At 48.8% G+C, this 26,298-nt stretch overlaps 1 protein-coding gene across 1 annotated transcript in view; it reads right to left on the bottom strand.

Annotated features, from left to right (window-relative positions):
• Positions 1-26,298, bottom strand: part of RIN3 (Ras and Rab interactor 3) — a 121,056-nt gene that overhangs the window by 62,212 nt on the left and 32,546 nt on the right. Inside the window, exon 5 of the mRNA XM_068990986.1 lies at positions 11,128-11,245. Coding sequence (XP_068847087.1) covers positions 11,128-11,245 — 118 coding nt within the window. The remainder of the gene's footprint in view (positions 1-11,127; positions 11,246-26,298) is intronic.

The raw sequence follows: 26,298 nt of genomic DNA, 5'->3' as shown, positions 1-26,298 counted from the left end.
ATGCAGGAGACCCTGGTTCGATTTCTGGGTCGGGAAGATCCCCTGGAGAAGGGATAGGCTACCCACTCCAGTATTTTTGGGCTTCCCTTGTGGCTCAGCTGGTAAAGAATTTGCCTGCAATGTGGGACACCTGGCTTTGATCCCTGGGTTGGGAAGATCCCCTGGAGAAGGGAAAGGCTACCCACTCCAGTATTCTGGCCTGGAGAATTCCATGGACTGTATAGTCCATGGGGTCACAAAGAGTTGGACACAACTGAACAGCTTTCACATACTCGGAGGGTAATTTCAAAGTTCTGATGTATACGCCATGATGGTCTGCTTGACGCCCCACTCTCTGTGCCCCCCCCACCCCTAACTTGAAGCCCCCCTAACTTGGAGTCCCATGCACCTGAGGACCACGGGAGGCAAGACAAGAAGCAACCTGCTCAGATGAAGGTGCTTTGAACATGGAGTTGAGAGCCTGGCTTCAGTCCGTTTCATCCTTGGGCACAATTCCCTCCACTGCAAAATGGGGGTCCAGCACCTGCTTCGCAGGGCTGTGATAAAGACATGAGGAATGGCTTCCACGAAGACCACTTTATGCCTGGTACACAGAGAGTCCGGTACACAGTCGGGTACACTGGGAGTTTCCCCAGTAGCTGGGGCCAAAGGCTATATAAGATTTCAAGGGTAGGGTCTAGCATTGAGGAACTGAGTCTCACCTGGGGGCTTCCCAGGGCAGTCTTGAACTGCAAACAATGACTACATTAAAGAAACATCTCAAGAGGGGAAGTTCCACTGTGGCGAGTTGCCTGAAAGTTTCCACTGTGTAAACCAAGGCCAAGACAGCAAAAAGCACAACAGAATGTATGTAACAGACTCGGGACTGTCAATAAACGCAATGCAAACTATTTACTGATTCCTAACAGATTTAGGGAACTGGTGGTGGTGTAATTGCTCAGTCGTGTTTGATTCTTTGCAACCCCATGGTCTGTAGACCCCCAGACTTATGTCCAGGCAAGAATACTGGAGTGGGTTGCCACTTCCTTCTCCAAGGCATCTTCCCAACCCAGGGACTGGATCCGCATATCCTCTGTCTCCTGCATCGCAGGCAGATACTTGATATCCAGGGAGACGGACACACGCACACACAAAATCATGGAAGTCACTAGTCCATTTCTACAGAACTTTCCAGAAGGTTTCACCTCTGACTGCTTCCTTAAGCAGTTTGGGCAGAAAGGAGAAGTTGATGGGACAGGCATAATACAGTGGCTTCCCAAGTGGCAGTGCGGTCGCCTGGGACACTGAACATGTATTTTCCTCACCTGTGGTGAGGCTTTTTATCCTAGCGCTTGGGATGTCTGGAGCCAGGCAAACCAAGAATAGCACCTTCTCTCTGTATGGGGCTTCACCTTTCCAAGGCATTTTATATCCATTTCTTGCCTGGTGAGGTCAGGTGGCCCAGAGACATTGAGTGACATGCTTAAGGTAACACAGAAGATTACTGGTGGGGCCAGATTAGAACCCCATTCATTGATATCTGACATGGTTTTGCATAAACTGACACTGATGCTGTTCCTCTTTCTGGTGGGAAAGCTGCCTGGAAGCTTCCAGAGCCAGGCAAATCTGTGAGGCGCTTCAGAAGTCCTCAGAGGTAGACTTCGCTGGTGATCCAGTAGCTAAGACTCCGTGCTCCCAATGTGGAGGGCCAGAGTTTGATTCCTGGTCAGGAATCTAGAGCCCACAAGCCACAACTGAGACCCCGAATACTGCAACTAAGGCCCGGCTCAGCCAAATAAATTTTTAAAAAAGTGTCCAGAGGTAACAATCAGCTTTCCCTTTTGGAAAAAAAAAAAACCCTCAAATCTGAGTTCCCCTGGAACAACCCCTAAGAAGTCCTAAATACTGGGGGCACTCCTTCCAGAGCAAAGCTCCATACAGGGACACCATGAGAACTGCAAAGCCACTTGTAAAAAGCACTTTGCCTTGTTTCTTCCAATGCACTCAGCTGCCCAAGTGATCTTTCTAAGAGTAGAATTTGGTCTCCTCTGAGCCCAGGGCTCAATAGATGCTAGTTATGTATACACGGGAACAGATGGATGGATGGATACAGTAGTGTGCAGCTCTAGAATCTCTGTCAGGTTTTAGGTACGTTCGAATGTTTATTCCCCACAGCAATTTCCTTGGGGGCATCTTTAACCCTATTTATGGCTGATGAAAGTGAGGCCCAGCAGTCACACCTTGCTTGAGTTCCCAGAGCCAATCAAGCAGGAGAAATGAATGCTAATCCAGGTTTTCCGACTCCAAGACCTCTCTGTCAAGGGTGAAGGTGAGCAGAGAAGGGGAAGAAGCAATTAACTTTTCATGAGTACCGACTCTATGTAGTTTCAGTTAGCCATCACTCTGATTATGAGGTCATTTCCCAGTCGAGAAAACCAAGGCTTACTGAGGTGGCTGATTGAGTAGCATGGCCAAGACCTCACAGCTGATGAACGCCTAAGGGTGGCATTTGAGTTTGGATCCATCGGGTTCCAAAGCACACTCTCTGGGTCCTAGAAACTCTCTGCACAAGTGTGGGGTGTGACTAACTGATTGAGCAGTGGTCCTGCCCTTTGCTAGGCTATGGGGACAACAGATGTATCAGACAGAAGCTCTACTCTTCTGTAGATGAGTACAGCTGACTGGCTGAGAGGAGAGGGCTTCGAGCCCCCTGCCAGCACAGCACAGACGCGGGGTGACATGCTGAGTGTGGAGGAAGGTGGCGCCAGATGGGGATGCAAGCATCAGTTGTTTCCAGGGGCCTCGTTGTGGGGTAACCTGGGAGAAACTGCCTCCATCAGGCAACAGACGCATAAGAACTTCACTGTCCACCTAAGTAGTCTCATCAGGAAGCCTGCGGCCTGGGCAGGTGGTGGGCATGGGGAGGATGCTGGAGGTCAGATGAGCCTCAATGAAAGCAGGTTCCCCCCTCCTCTGCTATTTCAGGACGGCCAGGACAAACCAACTCCCACTCTTCTGTTGGCCAATGCCTGGCGCTCCACTCCTTTATCAGTACAATAACTGTTCCTACTGAGATGCACGCCCTTGTGGCTGGGAGCACTGCTTTATGATGGTGTTAGTCTTTCACACGTTAGTATGAATCTGTTTACTGGCTAGAGAATTTCCAGAGAGCAGTTTTTCATGGAAGGTGGAAGAGGGAGGCAGAAACAGCTGGAAAGGAAGGTGGGAGCCCCAGACACAAACACTGATAATCCAAACCCATAGTTTTCCCATGACAGGAGGCCCAGGAGGCCCTGGGGCCCAATCCCTCTGGAGTCACCCCGAAAAGAGGGGTTGTAGCTATGCAGAGGCCCCTGGCCCTCTGCAGCCACTGAATTGGACTGTCTTCTCTCTCAGGCACATCTTCTGAAGCTGCAAAGCCTCTGAAGGTGGCAGTCACTGTACACACAGGCCGAGGCCACTCGCTGGGGCCTGGTGACGATGTGATACTTCCCTCCCTCCACAACCCACTTCCCTCTTCTCTTGCCTCCAAGGCCACGTGTCCTGGATCTTTCTCTCCTCTCTGTCAAAACCTCCTCTGGTGTTCCAAGTCCACAGAGCCAGACAAACTGCTGGTGCCCTCAAAGTGCACAGTAAACATTCTAGCTCTTATGACCATCTGACTTCCATTTCTGGTTAAGTGCACGTGGGTCTGCTCAGGTTGGCCAATGTCAGGCGCCGTGTCTTACAAAGCCTTCCTAAGCGTCATTTGGCACACAGTTCATTAGATGCAAAGTCTATGAAATGTTTAATAACACAGAGAAAGCTCATAATAAAATGTTTAAGTAAAAAGAGAAGGCTAAAAAATATGCACCACTATGATTCAAAAATCTATTAAAGAAAGAAAGAAAGAAAGTCACGAAAGATTTACAGTAAGGTTCTTGGAGTTCAATTATCTGATGATGTATTTTTTCCTAGACCAACCTCAATTCTGGAAGCTGAAAGGGGAATTACTGAAAATAGAAAGATACAAACTGCGGTTACTTTTTTTTTTTTGCCAAAACCTGCATGGGTATAACCAATATGAGATAAAAAGAATGAATTAACTTCTTAGAGAAGTCCTGCAAGAGCACGGCGCTGCAGGAAGTGATGGTTTTGAGGTCTGAGCTGCATGTTACTCAACCCCACAGCTAATTATAACTGCTAGAATTTATTGAGTGCTTACTACACTCAGACACTGTGACAGCTTTCCCCCATACATGACTTCATTTTGCCCAGGAGAAAACACTAGGATATTATAGTTACCTCTATTCTGACACCAATCCCAGTGTCTGTGCTTTCCAAACCACCAAGCTATTCTCCAGCACCCACTGGGTGTCCTACAATTTAACTCAATTCTTTATTTTCAAAAATGTAAAAACATAGTTTTTTTGGCTGAGCCATGCAGCATGTGAAATCTTAGTTTCTCTGACCAGGGATCAAACTTACACCCCGTTGCACTGAAAGTGCAGAGTCTTAATCAATGGACCTCTAGGGAAGTTCCCAGTCTAACTCAGTGCTGACACTATGCACCTAGAGACAGCATCAGATCCCACAACACTCTCCCACCCACCCCACTTCAGACACTAATCACAAGTCTAAGTTGTTACCCGTGCTTGTGACCAATCACCTACGGGATTGGAGGTTCTAATGACTTGGGTTCAATTAATCTGCTAGAGTGGGTTGCAGAACTCAGGAAACCCATTTACTCACAAGATCACTGGTTTGTATTAAAAGATATAACTCAGGAACAGCCAAATGGAAGAGACACACTGGACAACATATGCAGGAAGGGGCCAGAGTGTCTCTGCTCTCTGAGCACACCACTCTCCCCAATCTCCATTGTGTTCACAAACCAGGAAGCTCTCTGAACCCAGTCCCTTTGGGTTTCTATGGAGGCTTCATTTCACAGACATGATAGATCAAATCAGTGGCCATCAGTGATACTCAACCTCCAGCTCCTCTCCCTTTCCCAGAGGTTGGGAGCGGAACTGAAATTTCCAACATTCCAATCGAATGATTGGTTTCCTGGCAACCAACCCCCATCCTTAGGTACTTTCCCAAAGTCACCACATGGACATAAACTCAGGTGTGGTTGAAAGGGTTTGTTACATGTCTTAAGACACAGTTATGGCTCTTATTACTTAGAAAATTCTGAGGGAGCTCTGTGCCAAGAATGGGAATGAAGACCGTGTATATTTCTAATTGTAGGTCACAATATCACAGGTCCAAGGCCGAGTACTTCCTATGTGCCAGGCAGCACTGCCTCTCATCCCTACTGTGTTCACCCATCAACCCTCCAACAGCCATGCTGCAGATGTTCCCATTTTGCAGATGAGAAAATTGAAGCCCAGAGATGTTAAGATACTTGTGTAATGTCAGAAGATGCCAGGGACAGAATAAAAACCTAGAACTGTCAGTCTTCCCAAAGCTCATGATCTCAAAAGAGGTTTGCCTTGACAAACGCACATGACTCACCATAATATCAAGAGCTTGCCTTCTTCATACCAACCCTAAGTTTAACATAATAATTCCTTACCTTTTTATGGACTTAATATATTTTGGCCCAAATACAGGTGAAATCTCATTCTAGGATAGTGGGTCAGTTTGTGAAAGGGTCAAACCCAAGAGCACCAAAGCAAATCTTCTGTGTGGACCTCAAAGGCAATTTGTGTGACACTCTGCCCTCCCATACGTACAGATCTCTACTGCCTGGGAGGACTCATCTAGAATTGCTCCCCTCCTTAGTTTGAAAGGTCCCCCAATCCAGTGGTGATGATCATCTGTACCAATCAGCACAACATTCACCGCTGAGGTGGGCTCTGTTCCCAAGTGCAAGTGTACTTATCTCATTCAACTACTTGACCCAAAATCACTGGCCCAAGGGTGAGAGATCTGCTCAAAACCAAGAAGAAATCCTAACTGAGTTCAATAGGCCAACCTTTCTAATGCCAGGGGTCAGTGTGGAATAGAGGATAGGCAAGAAGGGAAGTGGGGCTGCCCCGAAACTAGGCCAAGTGGCTCAGACTGAGTACTGGGCAGTCACTTCCTGTAGGAGCCAGACCACACCATCCGCTGCTGTCTCATGATTCCTCTTCTGCAGATGGGGCCAACTGACTTTCTGTTATATATCAGCCAGGAGAAAATGCCATCACATGAAGGAGTCATTGCTGCCATCTTCAAGGGTGCAGATTAATGAAAAAGATAGCTCGTGTCCCCCAGCCAGCTAGTTAATTTCAGCCATAAAGGGGCAAGGCTGCACCTGGAGGCTGGTCAGACCTCCATCCATCCTGTGTCCTGTCCCTTTGCATCCTATATCCCCTGAGCCAATGTCTTTTCTGCCAGTTCTCAGCCGCTACCCGCCACACTTACACATCTGGCCTCTGAGCGTCCCTAATGAAGCTAAGTGGTGACGCACTTGTCACCTTGGAGCAGCACAGAGGCGAATCGGGAATGTAATAGGTGACAACAGTTGTTCAAAATAGCCGCTACCCCTCTGTGCTAGTCACACACTGGCGGGAGGATCATACTTTCCATCCCACTGAGTCTGGTCTGGCCATTCAACCTGTTTTGGCCAATGAGATGTGATGGGAAGTGACTTCTGCCACCTCTGAATAAACCTGCCATCTCTTTCCGTCCCCTCTGCACCCTCCCCTCTCTGAGCACTGCTTTTTCAGCCCAGACTGCAGAGTGAAATGTTTTTGTAAAGAGTCTCAGCTGACATGCGGTGTGAGTGAGAAACACACTCACCTTACTGTGTGTGCAGTGGTGTGGGTAGAGAAGCCTCTGCAGGGCAGGGCTGTTCGTCACCACAGCATAGCTAGCCTGAGCGGACTGGTTCAGGATTTCGCCAAAAACCTCTTAACAAGGAACTAGAGGATGACCCGAGCACACAGAAGCACAGAGCGGGTCTGCAGAGATCTCTCTCATTCAAGGCCAACAGAGGGAGGCCACAGATATGGCCGACTGCCTACTTCCTGGGAGATCCCCTTGTCTCTTTCCTTTGTCTCAGCTCTGTGTGGGGAATCCCAACAAAAGGTCCCAGGTCCAGGCTCTGGGCCTTTTCCCTTGCCCACTTCCTCCTCAGGCCACCCCCCACCATAGCCACCATGGCCACGGGAGGATGCAAGAGGTTGGTGGCTCCTTCCTCCCACAAAGGACTATGGTCAGGTCCCATAAGCTGGGCTGGGATATACCCAGAACCTTGGAGCCCAGTGTGCAGGATTATTCTACTCCTCCTTTTTGCCTTAATCCTAAAGGAGCCTTAATAATAACAGCAATAACAACAAGAGTGATAAAAACAAACACAGTTATCACCCTCTAGGGTGCTCTGGGTACTACCCTAAGCACTTCAGATACACTAACTCCTCCTTCCAGCCTGCTATGGGAGCAGCACCATTATCATCCCCATCTTAGAGGCCTGGAGAGGTTAGGCAAGGGGCCCAAGGTCACACAGGTGGTTAAAGGCAGAACTCCGATTCCAACACAGGCTGTGCGGCTTCCCTGGTCTGCGCTTGACCATCATGTTAAGGAGCAGCAACCACACAGGAAAACAGCACAAAGGTGGAAGCGGCGAAGCAACGTGGCAAAGAAACACGCCACCTTGCTGCTTTCTTGCTGTTGTCTGGTTTCTCTCGGGTCAGATCTCAGGACTGAGGTTTAGGGAGCAGAGGAGTAAAATTTAAAAAAAAAAGCAAAATGAAACACATACAAACGTACAGACGACATCTGCGCAGTCACAGGGAATGGATACGAATTGTGATTTAGAAGAGTTATGTTTCACGAAGGATGTTTGGTTTGGGTTTTGATGCTCTTTTCAGCTAAGCTGAGCATACATTTTTAAAGGTTTAAAAATGGAAAATGGGATTCTACCACGTGGCCCCGGGAGGAAGACATGAAATCAGAGAAGGAAGCCTCCTTCATCCCGAATGCCTTGGCGTATTCCTTGGGCTCCTACTCAAGAATGAGACACACAACCAGATGTGACATCTGGTTCCATGGATTAGACCTTGTGCGTGCTTCCCAACCAAGCTCCAAAAGACTGGGGCAGCCAGACTGTCACTGGGGTGGGAAGACTGAGAAGTGATTACCCTGGAGATGGGGCAGCGAGGTGGGAAAAGAAGCTCGGGGGCCAAGGATTTCAGAAAGCAGAGCTTCTAGACATTCCATCCATCCAGCCCAACTCCCTTTCCCTCCCCAAAGCCTCGCTGGTTGGCCTGCCCTTGAAACTGTGCTCCCTCCTTCCACTTCTTGCACATGTGCTGACGTGTAACCGCCTCAGCACAACACCCCCATTTTCAGCTACTTTCCCAAAGCTGGTGTTGAAATTCAAGAGCACAACTGGCTCCTGGGTTTCTAAAGGATTGTACATACTTGATTCCTACAATTGTAGGTACTCTGGGCAGCCAAGCCCCCAAAAGCCTGGTTACTCTTCATAAGAAGCAGGACGAAATGAGTCCATAAGCAGGAAGGCTGATGGCTGTCTTTTTCCCAGGTCAAAAGTGCACCCAGGGTCTGTGTAGCCACCGGGTGCCCCAAACAACCTCACGCCTCTGTAGTCATCATCTGTTTGGTCTGGGGAAACTGTAACATTCTCCTTCTTCTCTGAGATCCCTACGTCTTCTTCCCTGTTGGATGCTGTAAGACAGGAGTCATATGGGTTGCTCTATAAATTAACAACCCCACACACTCCTTACCCTTTACCCAGAAAGCAGACTCTGAGCAGTTCACCAAGATCCCGACTTTTTGTGCCTTCCCAGACAGATGTCTGGACTACATACCCCAGTCCCTCTTGCAGTGGGTGTGGCCACGTGCGGAAGTTCTAACCAACGGAACGTGAGCACAAGTGTCTCACCCACTTGCAGGCATTGAGGTAAGACCCATCCACAAGACTCCCCTTTCCCCTTCCAGCCTACCATGTGGAAGGCATGCCATGTGGTTGGCATGGAGTCAACCACAGGAGGGCTTCTCAGGTGGCACTAGTGGTAAAAGAACCTGCCTGCCAATGCAGGAGACAGAAGAGCCAAGGGTTTGATCCCTGGGTCGGGAAGATCCCCTGGAGAAGGGCATGGCAACCCACTCCAAGATTCTTGCCGGGAGAATTCCATAGACAGAGGAGCCTGGCAGGCTGCAGTCCATGGGGTTGCAAAGAGTCAGACAAGACTGAAGTGACTTAGCATGCATGCACGTGCAACCACAGGAAACTGGAGCCTGCATGCGCAAGATGGGGTCCCTGAATGAGCCTTCCCCACTGACCAGGAATCCTGCACATGATCAGGAAAGTTTTGAGTTTGAAAGTGAAAGTGTTGGTCATCCAGTGCTGTCTGACTCTTTGCAATTCTGTGGACTGTAGCCCACCAAGCTCCTCTGTCTATGGAATTCTCCAGGCAAAAATACTGGAGTGGGTTGCCACTTCCTTCTTGAAGAGATCTCCCCAACCCGGGGATTGAACTCAAGCTATTCCAATTTTGGTTGTGACTGCAGCAGCTGGCTAATCTTCCCACTTACATGTCCTCCATAGCATGACTCTCCATCGGATGATCAGCTTAAGTCACTTGCTCATTTATTGTCTCCTCTCTCAGAGCAGGGCCTGTGTTCTGTTCCCTGCTGTGCCCCTAGTGCCACAGCAGCTCCCGATGCCATGCAGAGACACTTAATAACCAATCGTTAAATACACAAATGAGTCGATGATGTCTCACCCATTCAGTGTTTGGCAAGAACAAGAATCTGCCCCTGCTTTTGCTTTCTCCTCCGTCTCTGAGATAGAAAATTAGCATATCATTAAATTAACATCCTCACTCTTCCGGATCCAGCCTGTATTCCCTTCTCTTTCACGTCCTCCCAGAATCCTTCCCACAATGGTCTGCAGCCTCTGTGTCCCTGAGCTGGAGGTTACCTGTTACAACTGTCACACTGCACAGCAAGGGCAGGGGTCTGTGTCTCTCCCACCCACCATGTCCCCCACCCTCCAACTAGACTGGGAGAGCCTTGAGGCCAGAACTCTTTTTTTTTCATCTTTGCATCTTCCCAGTGTTGGGCACAAGTGTCTCTTAAGAAACAAGCACCCTAAAATATTGAATAAATATTTCTAAAAATATTTACTGTGTGTATATAACATTTGGGCTTCCCAGGTGGCTCAATGCTGAAGAACTCGCCTGCCCATGAAAGAGACATAAGATACAGGGGTTGAGAAGATCCTGTGGAGAAGGCGATGGCCACCTACTCCAGTATTCCTGCCTGGGAAATCCCCTGGACAGAAGAGCCTGGCAGGCTACAGTCCCTGGGATTGCAAAAGAGTCAGACACAATTTAGCGACTAAACAACAACATTTAACATTCAATTATGCAAACATTTGATTACCTTATGTATTTCTATCCTAAACACTTAAATATTTTATCTTTTTTTAACTGTCGTTACTCTGCTGCTAACCAAGAATAAAAAGCTTCCCACACTCTTGGATCCATTTATAAGAGGACCTGAGCTGGTGCTCAGAGTAGTCTACAGATTTCTTCTATTAAGCTTTTTGGATCTTAATACTCGGCATGGCGCATGAGAGGAGGGGGAAGCCCAAACACTTTCAGTTGCACACAAACCAACCCTTGATTGGTTTTTCCACAGAGGCCCAAGCCTGCCTCCTGGCACCCCTGGGCATACACTTTTGTTTTTCAAAGTGCTTGCCCATTTGACCCTCACAAAGGCAGTGTGATACACACAGGCAGAGACTATTCTGTCCATTTGAAAGATATGAAAATTGAGTCTCAGAGAAGTTCAGTGACTTGTCCAAGATCACAGTTTGTGTGCTGAGCGGTCACTAGGATCCAGGGCCCCAGACATTTCCCCTCTTTCCCTTCCCTGTCTTCAGCATGACCTAAACAAAAGGAAACTTCACAGGGGCCTTGAGGAAGCAAAGCCATCGAGCTGTGACACGGGTGAGCAGAAACACGTTGACTTTGAGTGATAAACCTGAGTTCAGAACAAACTGGGCCAAACAACTTCAGCAGATGAAAGCTTCCCCCTCTTCTTCTAATTTTAGAGCCTTCTAAAATGGCCTGAGAGGAGTGTCTGTGGTTACAGGGTGTAGCATCTGCTGCTGCTGTGTGGCTGGAGGCAGAACAGGAAGATGGTACTCACTCGATTTTTCTTCTTTAATGGTGTATTCGAGCACCTCGGATGAGCTTTCATTCAGGGAAGGGAAGTGGACACAGAGCACCAGGTGCTTCAAGCTGCTGTCCCGGCGGACCAGGAACGCCTGCAATGGAGGAAGAGGGCATTCTGTGAGTCAAAGATGTAGCAGGAGGTTGGAAGGACAACTGTGAGACAGTAGTCGTCTGGAAGGTTCCAGAAACCAAGAGGCAGGGTGGTGGAGTCTAGCATTCCCAAGGACAAGTAGGGGTTCTGTCCCAAGGGCCATGTGTCACCTGGTACCTGTGCCATGGATCCTCGAGCCTCAGTTTCTCATTTGTGTATGGAAGTGGAGGTCAACTGAATCAAGGCAGATTCCTGTGTCCCCACCCTCTGAGATGCTGGTTTGTTGGGGGTGGGGGCGGGTCTGGAATCAGCTGAATCTGGTACAGGTAGAGGTCTGGGGACTACTTTTAGAAAAGCACAAACATAACGGCTGAATTTCAACTCACACCCTAGCACATATGCTCTAGGGGAGGCTGGAAACAATCATAGATATTAGTCAAGTCACACTATTTTTTTTCCCATGGAAACAAAAATAGCAAATAACTAATATACAGCTTGTGCTGTGACAGCAACTGTTAGGAATGCTCTGCATATGTTTACTTGCTTGATTGTCCCGATAACCCTGTGACGTGAGTTTTGCTGTTATCCCTGCTTCACAGATGAAGGAAGGTGCTCCTTGATCCTAACAGGACCTGGTTCTTCAGGCTGGTGTGAAGACAGACTGAGGAAACACCTGTATGGGCTTGGGCCCCAGGACACACCCTGAAGGCTGTTCCTGGCCAAAGCCTCACAGCTGATGGGGTAGAGCTGGGATTCAGCTCAGGTCACTGGTATCCATGCTCTGGACACCATGCTATGCAGCCCTTCTCTGTTCCCCACATCCCGCCTGGGGGGAGCTTGTCCTTCTCCTGTGGATTTACTCTAGTCGAAAATGATGCTTCTGAGCCCCGAGGACCTATTCGTGCTGTAGTAACCAAGCATTACCTGAAGTCTAAACCAGAGCCAGCCTGTTTATAGATGCCTCATTTTACTTCCCCTCTCCAGACGGCCATTCTGCTCAGCTGAAGGGCCTGTGACTCTGAAGTCTTCCCCTGTCATAGCCACAGCCGCCCTGGGGCTGTGCCTCCAACCCCAGTAGGCCATCATGGGGAGGGAGCCCCTGCTTCCTTTACAGCCTCTGTGGTTTTAAAAATGTTCTTTTTCGTCTCCATTGGCCCCACTCAGGCTCATCCCTCCTTCCAGGTGATAACAGAGGCCTTCTGGAGTCTCCCCAGCCTCCAGGGCCTGGCGTCCCCCTGGGGAAGAGGCAGAAGAGTGGTCCTCCCCTCAGGGTAGGGCCAGTCCTTCCTTTCCTGAGAAAGGACTTGGTCACCGTGTCCCCCCTCTCCTCCAACCTCATCCCCAACCGGGGCTCTACGCCCCTCCCAAGAGCCCAGGCTGGAGTTTTGAAGACCAAGAGCCTGGTCAAAGATGCTGAGAAAAATTTGGGAAGCAGGGCCACTGGGACCTCCAGAGTACATGGCCCCACGCATAAGTGGCTCTGCAAGAACATAGAGATGGTGTTTCTTCCCTTCTCCCTTCAAGGCACTGTCCCACCACCTCTTGGGAGATGCTCCAAATTCCCTGCCATTGCAACTGATTACTACTGGATTGGTGGTTGAAGCTGAAGTTCCAATACTTTGGCCAGTTGATGCGAAGAGCTGACTCACTGGAAAAGACCCTGATGCTGGGAAAGATTGAAGGCAAAAGGAGAAGAGAGAGGCAGAAGAGATGGTTACATGGCATCACTGACTCGATGGACATGAAAGTGACCAAACTCCGGGAGATAGTGAAGGACAGGGAAGCCTGGCGTGCTGCAGTCAGTCCATGGGGTTGCAAAGAGTCGGATTCGACTTAGCGACTGAACAACAAATTTATGATGATAATGATATAGTATTAGAATTGTTAATTCAATGTCATTAAATTGTTGATGCATGCTTGGTTGCTTCAGTCATGTCCAAATTTTTGTGACCCTATGGACCATAACCCGTTGAGGCTTCCCTAGTGGCTCAGTTGGTAAAGAATCTATCTGCAATTTAGGAAACCAAGGCTGAAACCCTGGGTCGGGAAGATCCCCTGGAGGAGGAAATGGCAACCCACTCCAGTATTCTTGCCTGGAAAATTCCATGGACAGAGGAGCCTGGTAGGCTACAGTCCAGGGGGTCGCAAAGAGTCGGACATGACTGAGCAGCTAACACTTTCTGCTAATGGACCATAGCCCGCCAGGCTGTTTAGGATGGGACTGGGATCTGAGCTCAGGCCCGTTAGCTTGAGATCCTGAGCCCCGTGCCCAGCCCACAGAGGGTGGTCTCTTGGTTTAAGCATCTGCTCTCTGGGAGAGTGCTTCCTGGGAGCAGGGACACAAGGCACCCATTAGTCCTTGAACTGAGGTCAGAAATGAGGTTACCAGCCTCTCCTCGCACAGGGCAGGCTGGAGAGAACCTGAGAACCCAGTGAGTGGAGGAAGGCCGTAGAGAGGCTTCTGGGGCAGAAATGGGAGGTGGGTGGGGGTGCCGGCACCCCACCTGGAGGACACCTCCTCGGGGACCTAGCAGGAGGCAGGCTCTCCTCTAGGTGCCTCTCTGCACTCCTGGCACAGCCTCGCCTGCTGCGAGCAGCAACATCTCTGAACTGATATGTCCACCTGGACCTGAACTGCCCCTATGAATGCACCTTTCAAAGAAAAGAGGTCACTTTGGCTCCTCTTCAGAGATATAGGTCAGCATTAGCTCAGTTCAATTGCTCAGTTGTGTCTGACTCTTTGCGACCCTATGGACTGCAGCACGCCAAGCTTCCCTGCCCATCACCAACCCCCAGAGCTTGCTCAAACTCATGTCCATCGAGTTGGTGATGCCATCCAACCATCTCACCCTCTGTTGACCCCTTCTTCTCCTGCCTTCAATCTTTCCCAGCATCAGGGTCTTTGCAAATGAGTCAGTTCTTCACATCAGGTGGCCAAAGTATTGAGTTTCACCTTGAGCATCAGTCATTCCAATGAATATTCAGGACTGATTTACTTTAGGTTTGACCTTGCAGTCCAAGGGATTCTCAAGAGTCTTCTCCATCACCACAGTTCAAAAGCATCAATTCTTCGGCACTCAGCCTTCTTTATAGTCCAACTCTCACATCCATATATGACTACTGAAAAAATTGTAGCTTTGACTAGATGGATCTTAGTCAGCAAGGTAATGTCTCTGCTTTTTAATATGCTGTTTAGATCGGTCATAGCTTTTCTTCCAAGGAACAAGCATCTTTTAATTTTATGGCTGCAATCACCATCTGCAGTGATTTTGGAGCCCAAGAAAATAAAGTCTGTCACTGTTTCCATTGTTTCCCCATCTATTTGCCATGAAGTGGGGGGACCAGATGTCAAGATCTTCGTTTTCTGAATGTTGAGTTTTAAGCCAGCTTTTTCACTCTCCTCTTTCAATTTCATCAAGATCCAGGTACCTCATACCTATCAGGTCCATGGGAACCAGCATGTGTGAGGCAATGTGGGAGTGAGTGTGTGTGTGATAAAAAGAGAGAGAATGAGTATGTGTGTGTGAGAAAAAGCCTGTGGGTGCTATAAAAAAAATACATCTGGTCATTGTCCCCAGTTCCTGGCACAGAGATTCAGAAACCCTTGGAATTCCCTGAATGATGGGGGTCTTTTGCAGTTCATAAAGAGCCCCTTTGGGCCACATCTGAGTTTATGTTAACAGGTGGCTCAGGTGGGACCTTAAAGAAGGGGCTGCCCCAGAAAGACAGTCACATAATTAGAGGACTGGAACACACAGACCCACTTCTACCTCTGGGGAGGGAAGAGGGACTGCAGACTGAGTTCAAGTCCGGGGCAATGATTTAATCTCCTGGTTGGTGAACACACTGATATGTGGGGAGGGTGCTGTGCCCAGATTCCACGGGGAGAGGGTATGGAAGCTCCGTGTGGCCCTCCCCACCCAGACCTCATCCCTGTGTGTCTCATTCAGCTGCTCTTGAGTTTTATAATCAAACTGTCATCACAAGCTTAGTGCTTTCAGTGAGTCCTCTGGATCTTTCTAGCAAATTATCAGATCTAAAGAGGGGGCCATGTTTGTAGCCAAGTCAGAAGTGTGAGGATCCTGGGGATCCCATTTGTGTGTGGCATCTGCAGTTAAGAGCAGTCTTTGGAGGAACCTTCCCTTTAACTTACGGGGTCTGTGTTCACTCTGGGTAGTGTCCGAGCTGAACTGTAGGGCATCCTACAACCGTAGGACAGTTGGTATTAGAGAGCTGTTCAAGCGCAGAGTGAATGTGTGTGAGTGTGTCCACAAGTGCATCAATGGGGGAATGAATGTGTGTGTGGGGGTGGGTAAGCGAGGAACGAGGGGACTCTGGGCTGAACTGGACTCAGGGCTCCCCTCCTGGAGGTCTGAGGGGCAGGGCATGGGAAGGATGCCCAGCAGGAGCCAGGGGTGCCCCTGGGAAGGCAGACAGCAAAGCTGGATCCTCAACGCTGAGCCCAGGCAGGAGCTGAGGCTGGTGCCCTCCTGAACTGAAACCAAGCTAGCATAAATTCTGTCTTTGGAGGACAAGAGCTCCCTTTATGAGGGTGGTGGACAAATGTGTGTTGGGGTGGGGGCAGGAGGAGACACAAGCCCAGGTCATTGTTCAGAAGCACACGCACATAGCTGAGCTGCCCCTTGCCATCCTGGAGTGTCAGGAATGGCACAGAAGCCAAGGAAGTGATTTCAAACATGACCCATTGGGGAAAATGCCACCAGCCAGCTTTTTTTTTTTTTTTTAACAAAAGAAAATACATGAGAACAAAACAAGATAATAAGGATACCTATCAGAAGGATGGACAATTTTTTATTAGAGAGAGCAAGAGAGAGAGAGAGATCTATGGAGGGTCTCAGGGCCACAGTACAACATATCTTTTAATTTTTATTTTTTTGATGTGGGTCATTTTTAAAGTCTTTATTGAAATTGTTACAATATTGTTTGTTTTATGATTAGTTTTTTGGTCATGAGGCATGTGGGATCTCAGCTCCCCAACCAGGGATTGAGTCCATAACCCCCTGCATTGGAAGGCGAAATCTTAACCGCTGGACTGCCAGGGAAGTCTCCAATGTAGATATCTTATTCTACTGATGGTTTCCTTCTTCCTGGACTATTTGACCTCCACCGATCCCACCCTAGGGTGACTGCAGTGACAAATCACCATTGGCAGCCTCAACTGGGACCTCCTGCAATGCCACCCTGCAACCTAACTGGCTCTTTCACACCCAGCATGTAACTATTTCTAGATTTGCTTACTCTGCTGAGACATTGACCCTGTTCTCCACCATCCTGTTCCACAGAGAGAAAGAAAGAAGATAAGAGCCCTCCAACAGGAACTCCTCCAGCTGCAGGAAGAGTCAAACCTGCATTTGACAGTCAAGATCTGTCGCCATCTGCATTTTTTCCTGGGCTCCCAGAGGGCTCTGTGCAGCCTGTTATGAGCTCTGTGGCCCTGGGTCATTCTGTAGCTTCTCTAAGCCTCAGTGTTTCTATCTGTAAATTGGGATAACACCCATGACCACCTAGCAGAAACAAGAAATGAAACCAAAGCCCTGCCCTTCTGTGTTGGAAGGAGTAACTGAGATGCTACGTGGGGAGGCACCCAGTGGGGTAACAGGGTTTCTACCGATGCTCACTAAGAATTAATTTTCCATCTGCTTCTGCCTTCCTGACCATGGCTGGTTTACATTCCTCAACCTCCCAGTCTCAGGCTCCATCTAGAACTGGGGCTCAGTGTACCACGTGTGTTTCTTGTGAAAAAGACTCAGAATTTCCTTGAGAAGGGGTTCAGCTGCAAGTAAGGAGCAGAAATTTAAACAGCAGCTGACGTCTGTGCTCTGGACCAGGTACCTTACACCTTGCATCGTCCAGTTCCCTCATGGCTGGGTGAGGTAGGCACTATTACCATTCCTTCTGATGGGTGAAGACTCAGGGCACAGAGAGGTTAAAGAAACCCAAGGCCATGCAAACAGGAAATGCAGAAGCAAGATGCAGACCTGGGCGTCGCCGAGAACATCTCACTTATCTCTTGCCATCGAGTCTGTGTTAACTAGTCATTGCAGGGCAGGCGTGCAGACTGGGGTGGAAAAGTACCCCAGGCTGGGCTCAGGTTCCCAATTCTGAGTGCCCAACACCCACCCTTCTGGCATGGCCACGGAGCCTCCTGTGCCACTTCCTTCTGCCATGGCCAAGTCCTCTTATCTGAAAAACTAAGATAATGCACTGGGTGAGCGGTTTGGGGAGCTGAATTTGTTAGGGGGGAGAAGGGAGGGAGGCTCAAGGAGTCCTCTGACCCTTCCTGCCCAGATGGCAGCGAGGGAGAGGACACTGACAGGGGCCTGCTCTAGGCAGAACCCCGGTCAGTGGTCTGCATTGGTCATTATCCATTGGAATAAGATGGTCTCTTCTGCATTCCCCTTTGGGGAGGTTTAGCTGCTCAGCTAGTCACAGGGTCCCTTGCAGGAAGTATTCACAGATAGCACCTCAAAAACAGTGTCATTATATGACTCACTGCAAGAACATACGCAGAGTGCGAACTCCTGCAAAGTGTTCTAGATTAGGGTGCAACTCCTGTGCTTCAATCCAGCAGAGTTCAGCCAAAGCTGGTACCAGGAGAAGAGCATCTGAGTAGATTGCCCATGTTCCCCTTGCCCCTCATCCTCTCTGGGTGTCCACTGCTCATCCTCTACAGAGACGCTGCCCACAGTGGTTGCTGCAGGTGAGCACCCAGAAGGCTAATGGGCTGGGTGTGCCACCCAGAGCTCCCACTCCAGCACCCTCGGGGGGGGTCCATGTGCAAATTTCCCAAGCCCATCTTACTTCTCTTTCTACCTGCCTACCCCCTGGCAGCCCACTTTTTAGACCCCCAGGGGGGACTTGAATCCCAGCTCTGATCTTTATCAGCTGTGTGTCCGTAGGCAAGCTACTTTTACTTCTTTGGCCTCAATTTCCTCATCTGAGCCTGAGTATAATAATATCCATCTCTCAGGGTTTCCAGGAGAATTGCTGACCATGTATATGAATGCTTGGCACAGAGTATGCACTTAAAGATATTTATTATTATTATTGTAGACTGCTACCATTTACTGAGCACTAAACCACATGCTAAGATTTTTATTTGCAAATAGGGGCTTCCCTGATGGCTCAGACGGTAAAGAATCTGCCTGCAATGCAGGAGACCTGAATTTGATCTTTGGATTGGGAAGATCCCTTAGAGAAGTGGCAACCCACTCCAGTATTCTTGCCTGGAGAATCCCAGGGACACAGGAGCCTGGCGGGCTACAGTCCACAGGGTCACAAAGAGCTGGACACACTGAATGATTAACACTTTCAGTTTCAATCTCATTTTACAAATAAATGATACTTATTAATAAGATTATTACTATGTATCTTTTTATCCAAACAAAGAGCTAGGAAGACAGAAGCAAAGACCATCTATGTGGCAGATTAAAAATGGCCAGAAATTCTTTGCAGCTCCTTCCATCAAGAGGTAGAATCTAGTTCCCTACACCTGGTAGGCTGGCCTGGGACTTGCTTTTGACCAAAAGAATGCAGCAGCAGTGGTAGTGTTGAGTTCTAAGCCTAGGCCTTAAAAGGCATGCCAGCTTCCATGTTCACCCTTTTGAACCATAACTGTCATATGCAGAAGGCTGAGCGAGTCTGCTGGAGTCATGAGGCCCAGCCTACAGCTGGCACCACCTGCCAGACAGGTGGTCAAGGCCATCTCAGGCCATCCAGACCTAGTCAAACGGCCAGATGACTACAGCTGTTTGGTTAATCCCAGGAGAGACCAGCAGAAGAACCACTCAGCAGAAGCCAGCCCACACTGCTGACCTACAGAATCCTGAGAAAATCAAATGGTGACTGTTTCAAGCCACTGGACCTTGGAGTGGTTCATATGCCACAGTAGGTAATGGTATAGCTGTGGGGTATGAGGAGATGGGACCTCATCCTTTGGGTACCTCCTACTTTCCTTCTATTAGGTGCTACTGAGGGGCCCCCAGAGCTCAGTGGGGAAATTTGAAAGCTACAGATGTATTCAGCTCCTCACTCTACAGCTAAAGAAACCAAGACCCAGAGATGCAAAGACATCCTTGTTGGTGGCAGAGCCAGGACCAGAATGCAAGGCCAGCGACCTTCAGGCTGGGGTTGTGACCTCCTATGTGTCCTCCAACCCAGCCAACCCACCAAGTAGCAACTGATCATGTTTCTATGCCAGACACCTTCCTGAAGGTTTTAAATACCTCGCAGCAACTCCTTCCCTGGGGCTTAGAACACTTTATCCCTTGTACAGATGAGAAAACAGCACAGCAGAGGACTGGCAAAGAGAGAGATGAAGGGAAAGATCCAGAGTGTTGGGCCTTGGGGCCCTTCTGTGTAAGACTTCAGTCCATGGACTCTGGAGCCAGACTCCGTAGAGTTCGGTCCTTAGTTGGCCACTCTGAGCTGTGAGACTGCTCCAGGGCTACTCCTTGCTCTGCAAAATGGGAATATGATAGTTCCTGTCTGTGATGGTCACAATGAGTTAGTTCCCTGAGAACCAGTCCCCTCCCTTTCCTTGGTAACTGACCTCTGCCACTCACTCCCTTCCTCAGCTACCCTCACAGTCAGGAGCGGTCAATAAGGTATCTGCAAAAACATCTGTTCCCTGACAAAAAAAGACTGATCCTAAGAGAAGAAAGCCTTTTGCCCATGACCTCCTGCTTTTGAATGGATGAGATGGCTGGAGCTGCAGCCACTAATTTGTAGCCATGGGGTGACAAACCCAAGACCTTTGAAAGCCAACCTTGAAAATGAGGGAATAGAAATGAGGAAAGAACTTGGGTCTTGAAGACATCAGTCAGTTCAGTTGCTCAGTCGTGTCTGGCTCTTTGTGACTCCATGAACTGCAGCACACCAGGCCTCCTTGTCCATCACCAACTCCCAGAGCTTGCTCAAACTCATGTCCATTGTGAACGGGATGCCATCCAACCATCTCATCCTCTGTAGTCCACTTCTCCTCCTGCCTTCAATCTTTCCCAGCATTAGGGTCTTTTCCAGTGAGTCAGTTCTTCACATCAGGTGGCCAAAGTATTGGAGCTTCAGCTTCAGCATCAGTCCTTCCAGTGACTATTCAGGACTGATCTCCTTTAGGATGGACTAGTTGGATCTCCTTGCAGTCCAAGGGACTCTTAAGAGTCTTCCCCTACACCACAGTTCAAAAGCATCAGTTCTTTGGCACTCGGCTTTTTTATAGTTCAACTCTCACATCCATACATGACCACTGGAAAAACCATAGCTTTGACTAGACAGACCTTTGTTGGCAAAGTAATGTCTCTGCTTTTTAATATGCTGTCTAGGTTGGTCATAGCTTTTCTTCCAAGGAGTAAGCATCTTTTAATTTCATGGCTGCAGTCACCATCTGCAGTGATTTTGGAGCCCCCAAAAATAAAGTCAGCCACTGTCATCCATTAACTACTAAACTAGCCCTAGACCCCAAACCTCCAGATTTCTCATTAGGTAAGATTTCTCAACCTTATGGTTGAAGCTACCATAGGCCAGGTATTACTTGAACTGAAAGCATTCCCAGATGACCTAGCGCCTCAAAGGATTATTGAAAGTGCCCAGGTGACTTCAGTAGAGTGCCGGCTATATAATAAGCACCCAATATATGGTATGGGGCTTTCCAGATGGCACTAGTGGTAAAGAATCTGCCTGCCAACGCAGGAGACGTAAGACTTGCGTTTGATCCTTGGGTTGGGAAGATCCCTTGGAGGAGGGCATGGCAATGCATTCCAGTAATCTTGCCTGGAGAATCCCATAGATAGAAGAGCCTGGTGGGCTACAATCCATAGGGTCACAAAGAGCTGGACACAACTGAAGTGACTTAGCATGCACACAGTGTATGGTGTCTCTACCTGCCTCAGAGTCCCCTGCAGCGTGGAGGTGGCATTCCCATCCTCTCATTCATGGATGGCTCTATAGTCAGAAAGGTAACATGCGGAGCACCAGGCACCTTGGACATGGAAAGACATCCTCACTAGCAGCTCCAGACTTCATGTCTCAGCCCCGAGTGAAAGGATGAGCTCAAGGTGAGCAGAGAGGGAACACGAGGTGACAAGTCCAGGTCCCCAGTCCTTCTCTGTCTACCTTCAGGATCCCTGCGTGTGGGCTGCCCAGGGTTATTAGGATGGAACAGGTCACACTCATGCCCACACTGGGACCCTCCCTGAGCAAGTCCTCCTGAAAGCCTTCCCTGATTAAGTAGGGCCAAAGCTTGCTGCGCCCCAGCGTCCTCACTCAACCTCTCTCCTCTATGGGTAGAAGCGTCATCTGCTGCCTTGTTGAGCCGACATCTGAGTCAGCCCACTCCTTCTGGTCCCTCTTTATTTATTTCCCTTTTGTCAGCTCCCCCAATGCACTAGATTAGGAACTTGCAAAAAAGTAGAAGAATCCTCTTCCCCCAACTGTACAAACCGATGGGTGACATGTCCACCCCCTGCTCTGAGGATCCAGTTTTCTTTGAAGAGCTCGGATTCGCTCATCCCCACCCCCTGAAGCCTACAGCGGGGTGGTGGCCAGAGCCCTGGGCCATGAGGCAGGACACAGAGTCCCTCCTAGTGCTGACCCTGGCTTGCTGTGCCCTTCGGCAAGTCACTTCCCCTCTCTGAGCTGGCTTTTCCAGTCTAGTCTGGGAGAGGGACAAAGGGGTCCAGGACTCCTTCCATCTAGAAGATTCTCTCCCAGCATCAGTGTCCTGGGATGTTTCCAAAACTCAGGGTTAGTTTTATAGGTAAGTCACTGCAATCCAGGAGGGCTGAGCCCCTGGCTGGCATGCGAGCCCCTCCCTGTCCACCTTCAGTCAGCATGATGAATTTTGGGAAGACCAGCTGATTTCAGTTAACAGCTGGGACAGAATATGCTTAGGGAGAGAATGCAGCTACTGCATGCCCTTCCTTCCCTCCAAATAAATACATAAAAACCCAAAGCTAAATACACTATAAATGGTTTTGTTTTTACTATCCCTTTTTGGCCCGGTCAATCCAGAGCTGTCTGCTTTTCCACTTTTGTTATTTTAGGACTATTTTCCAGTTGCTTGGGGAAATTTTCCAATCATACTCTTCAGGGCTGAAACAGAAGTGGCTACTTCTTCGTGGAGTCCACAAGTGCAGGGGCATCTGTGCCAATGGAGGTTGGGGGTCCAGCGGCCGAAGCCCAGTCTGGACATGCAGCCCACCTTCTTTACATACAACGAGGTTGTAGCTTGGCAAGGAGCGGGGTTTCTCAATCCTGGCTGCACATCAGAATCACCGAGGGAACTTGAAAACCATGCTGATGGCTGAGCCCCACTCTAAACCAAAGAAATCTGTATTTGGGGGGATGAGGCTGAGACATTGTGGGTGTTTTTTTTTTAAGTCTTTGAAGGCAGTTAGTGCAAATCACACTCTATCACTTAGTAGTCATATTACTCAGGGCAGATTCCTTGTGCAAATCACACTCTATCACTTAGTAGTCATATTACTCAGGGCAGATTCCTTAACGTCAGAAGTGAGTTTCCTCACTGATAAAATAGAGAGCCCCTGGGAATCCCCTGGTGGTCCAGTGGTTAGGACTTGGTGCTTTCACTGCAGGGGCCAGGGTTTGATCCCTGGTTGGGGAACTAAGATCTCGCAAGCCACACAGTGTGACCAAAATATAAAAATTAAAAATAAATAAAATAGAGAGCCCGCCCCCTGTTGCGGGCTGTTGGAAAGATGAGAGATAGTACTTGGCAACACAGCAGACTTGCTGGCTGTGTCTTCTTCCCTGGTCCTAGCACCCTCAAGGGGAGAAAACAGCTTTGCTGATGCTTTTGCCAAACTAATATTGAATGGAATTGGTATCCTTGGCTCCCAGTAGAGGAAGATGCCTTGAATGTGGCTGGTCCATATCAAAACTCGGGTTACTGCAACTCTTGCTAAACAAAAAGCAATCTTACAAGAGGTTTCATTCATTAAAAGACCACCTTGAGGTTTAGAAGCAATGACACTCCAATAGCAACACTGAGTACCCAGATCTTAGTTTCCAGTATTATTCTCCGATGAGAAATGGCTGAGCCTAGAACTAGGGCAAGGAATATATGAGTCTGGAGCATCTTTTAGTGTAAGAAAGTGAGGAAGTGCTCCAAACAAACAAATAAGTAAAACACACACAAAATGATGGGAGTTCATCAAAGGGACACAGGAACCAACTGAAAGAGCTCCCGGTGGCCAAAGCTGAAACAATTTGAGCAACAAAATAATTATAGTAGTATGAGGCTACATTGGGCCTCCCTGGTGGCTCAGTGGTAAAGAATCCACCTGCCAATGCAGGAGATGCAGGTTTGATCTGGGTCGGGAAGATCCGCTGGAGCCCTGGATAAGGAAATGGCAATCCCCTCCAGTATTCTTGCTTGGAAACCCCATGGACAGAGGAGCCTGGCGGGCTACAGTCCACAGGGTTGCAAAAGAGATGGACGTGACTTAGCAACTAAACAACAATGACAATGCTGAGTTAAAACTCAAAGCATAAAATAAATATCTGTGAGTCCATACTGATAAGGCAACTGATTGAATAAATGAATAAATGAAGGAGAAGAGACAAATCCTTTGTGCAGAAGAATTTCAAATAATTTACATAGATGCTCTACTCTCAGGGAGAGGCAGCCCAAGTCCCCACTCCCTGAGTGCGGGCTGTGTAGAGCGACTTCCTTCCAAAGAGGACGGTGCGGAAGGGGCAGGGGAAGGAGTAACTTCACAGTGGAACCTGACAGGTGATCAGGGTCAACATCCACAGTGACGTCATGCTGACAATACGTACCTTAGTCACAATGGGATGAGAATGGCACTTTGGCTCTGGGATCTTTCTCCTTCAAATCCATACCCACGTCTAAGTGAAAGTGAAAGTGAAGTCACTCAGTCGTGTCCGACTCTCTGTGACCCCATGGACTGTAGCCCACCAGGCTCCTCTGTCCAGGCAAGATACTGGAGTGGGTTGCCATGCCCTTCTCCAGGGGACCTTCCCAACCCAGGGATCGGACCCAGGGATCGAACCTGGGTCTCCCGCACTGCAGGCAGACACTTTACCGTCTGAGCCAGCAGGGAATCCCTGTCTAACTATCAGACAAATCACAGGTAAGGGACAGTCTACAAAACGCCTGACCAGTACTCCTCAAAGCTGTCAAGATCGCAAAAACAAAGAAAGTCTGAGAAACATGCAGCCAAGAGGAACCTAAGGAGACTTGTGAGTATATATGATGTGGTGCCTCGGAGGGGATCCTGGAAACACAAAATGACATTAGGTAAAAACCAGGAAATCTGAATAGAACGTGGGTGCTAGTTAATACTAACATAGCAATACTGGTTCATTAACTGTGACAAGCGTACCAGACTTATGTTAGATGTTAACAGTGGGAGAAACTGGGTGAGAAGCACATAAGGGAACTATCTGTACTATCTTGGCAACTTCTTTGTAAACGGAAGACTTCTAAAATAAAACTAAAAGAAAAAACACCCCACCCTTTGGGTGTAGAATGAATAAAGGTGGCTTTTGACTGCCTTGCTCTGAGTCCATGCAAATCAAAAATGGGCCAATACGTTCCCAGCACCTTATCAGAGAAGCAGGCTACAGGAGATGGGGAGGGATTGGGTGGGGGTGGTTGGGTGGGGATGTTGTCAAGGTTATACAGATAACTGGGACAAAGGGGCGGGATCTCCAGTCTCCTGACCACTGGCCCCAGACAGTGACAGAGGAAGCACTGTCCCACATCAGTGTCATGAAGGCGTGGGGCCGTGTGATCTCTGAGGACCCTCTGAACTCTCACAGCCTGGTGGCTATTCAGTGTCTGTAATCTTTAAAAACTATGAAGCCATTGCACTGATGGAAATTCAGACAGTTCCCTGAGAGTGATACTATACAGCAAAGGGCCTTCCCAGCATCCCTGCAGATCACACCGTGCAGACTCTGCACTTTCTAGCTGTGTGACCTCAGGCAAGTGACTTAACTTCTCTGTGCCTTCACTTTCTTATCTGGAAATGGAAATGCCAATAACATCGACCAGAAAGAAGTCACTGTGAGAATCCAATCAGTTCAGTTCAGTTCAGTTCAGTCGCTCAGTCATGTTCGACTCTTTGCGACTCCATGAACTGCAGCACGCCAGGCCTCCCTGTCCATCACCAACTCCCAGAGTTCACTCAGACTCATGTCCATCGAGTCAGTGATGCCATCCAGCCATCTCATCCTCTGTCGTCCCCTTCTCCTCCTGCCCCCAATCCCTCCCAGCATCAGAGTCTTTTCCAATGAGTCAACTCTTTGCATGAGGTGGCCAAAGGACTGGAGTTTCAGCTTTAGCATCAGTCCTTCCAAAGAACACCCAGGGCTGATCTCCTTTAGGATGGACTGGTTGGATCTCCTTGCAGTCCAAGGGACTCTCAAGAGTCTTCTCCAACACCACAGTTCCAAAGCATCAATTCTTCGGCGCTCAGCTTTCTTCACAGTCCAACTCTCACATCCATACACGACCACTGGGAAAACCATAGCCTTGACTAGACGGACCTTTGTTGGCAAAGTAATGTCTCTGCTTTTCAATATGCTATCTAGGTTGGTCATAACTTTTCTTCCAAGGAGTAAGCAATAAGATCATGCAAAGAACACTGGGTAAAAGTGGGACAAGTCTGTATCAGAGCATGAGCCTTAGGGCTTTGCTTTCTGCTTGAAAATACAGAAGCTCACAGGGAGGAGTAGTAGGGAGGGCAGAGAAGTGAACAGAAGGCGTCTCCTCCAGTTCTGTGGTTTTCAGGGCTGCCCCAATCCCTGTGGCCACAGAGGGGGCAGAAGTGGGAAGGCCTCCAGCTCCCAACCTGTGGTCTTAACAGTATCCTGTGGTCTCACTTCTAGGATCAGATTCAAGGCTCTGGACACAGGGCTCAGCATCTGTCTCCTCCAGGAAGTCTGCCTGGATCAGCCCACCTGGACATGTTCCCTCCCTCTTCCAGGTCCCTCGCTGTCCTACCTTTCACACAGCACTCAGACATCTCCTCCCCGTGCCATCTCATT

The sequence above is a fragment of the Capricornis sumatraensis genome, chromosome 19 (genome assembly GCF_032405125.1).
Source record: "Capricornis sumatraensis isolate serow.1 chromosome 19, serow.2, whole genome shotgun sequence".
NCBI lineage: Eukaryota > Metazoa > Chordata > Mammalia > Artiodactyla > Bovidae > Capricornis > Capricornis sumatraensis.
The sequence above is the reverse complement of the archived record's forward strand: the minus strand, read 5'-3'. Positions and strand labels throughout refer to the sequence as shown.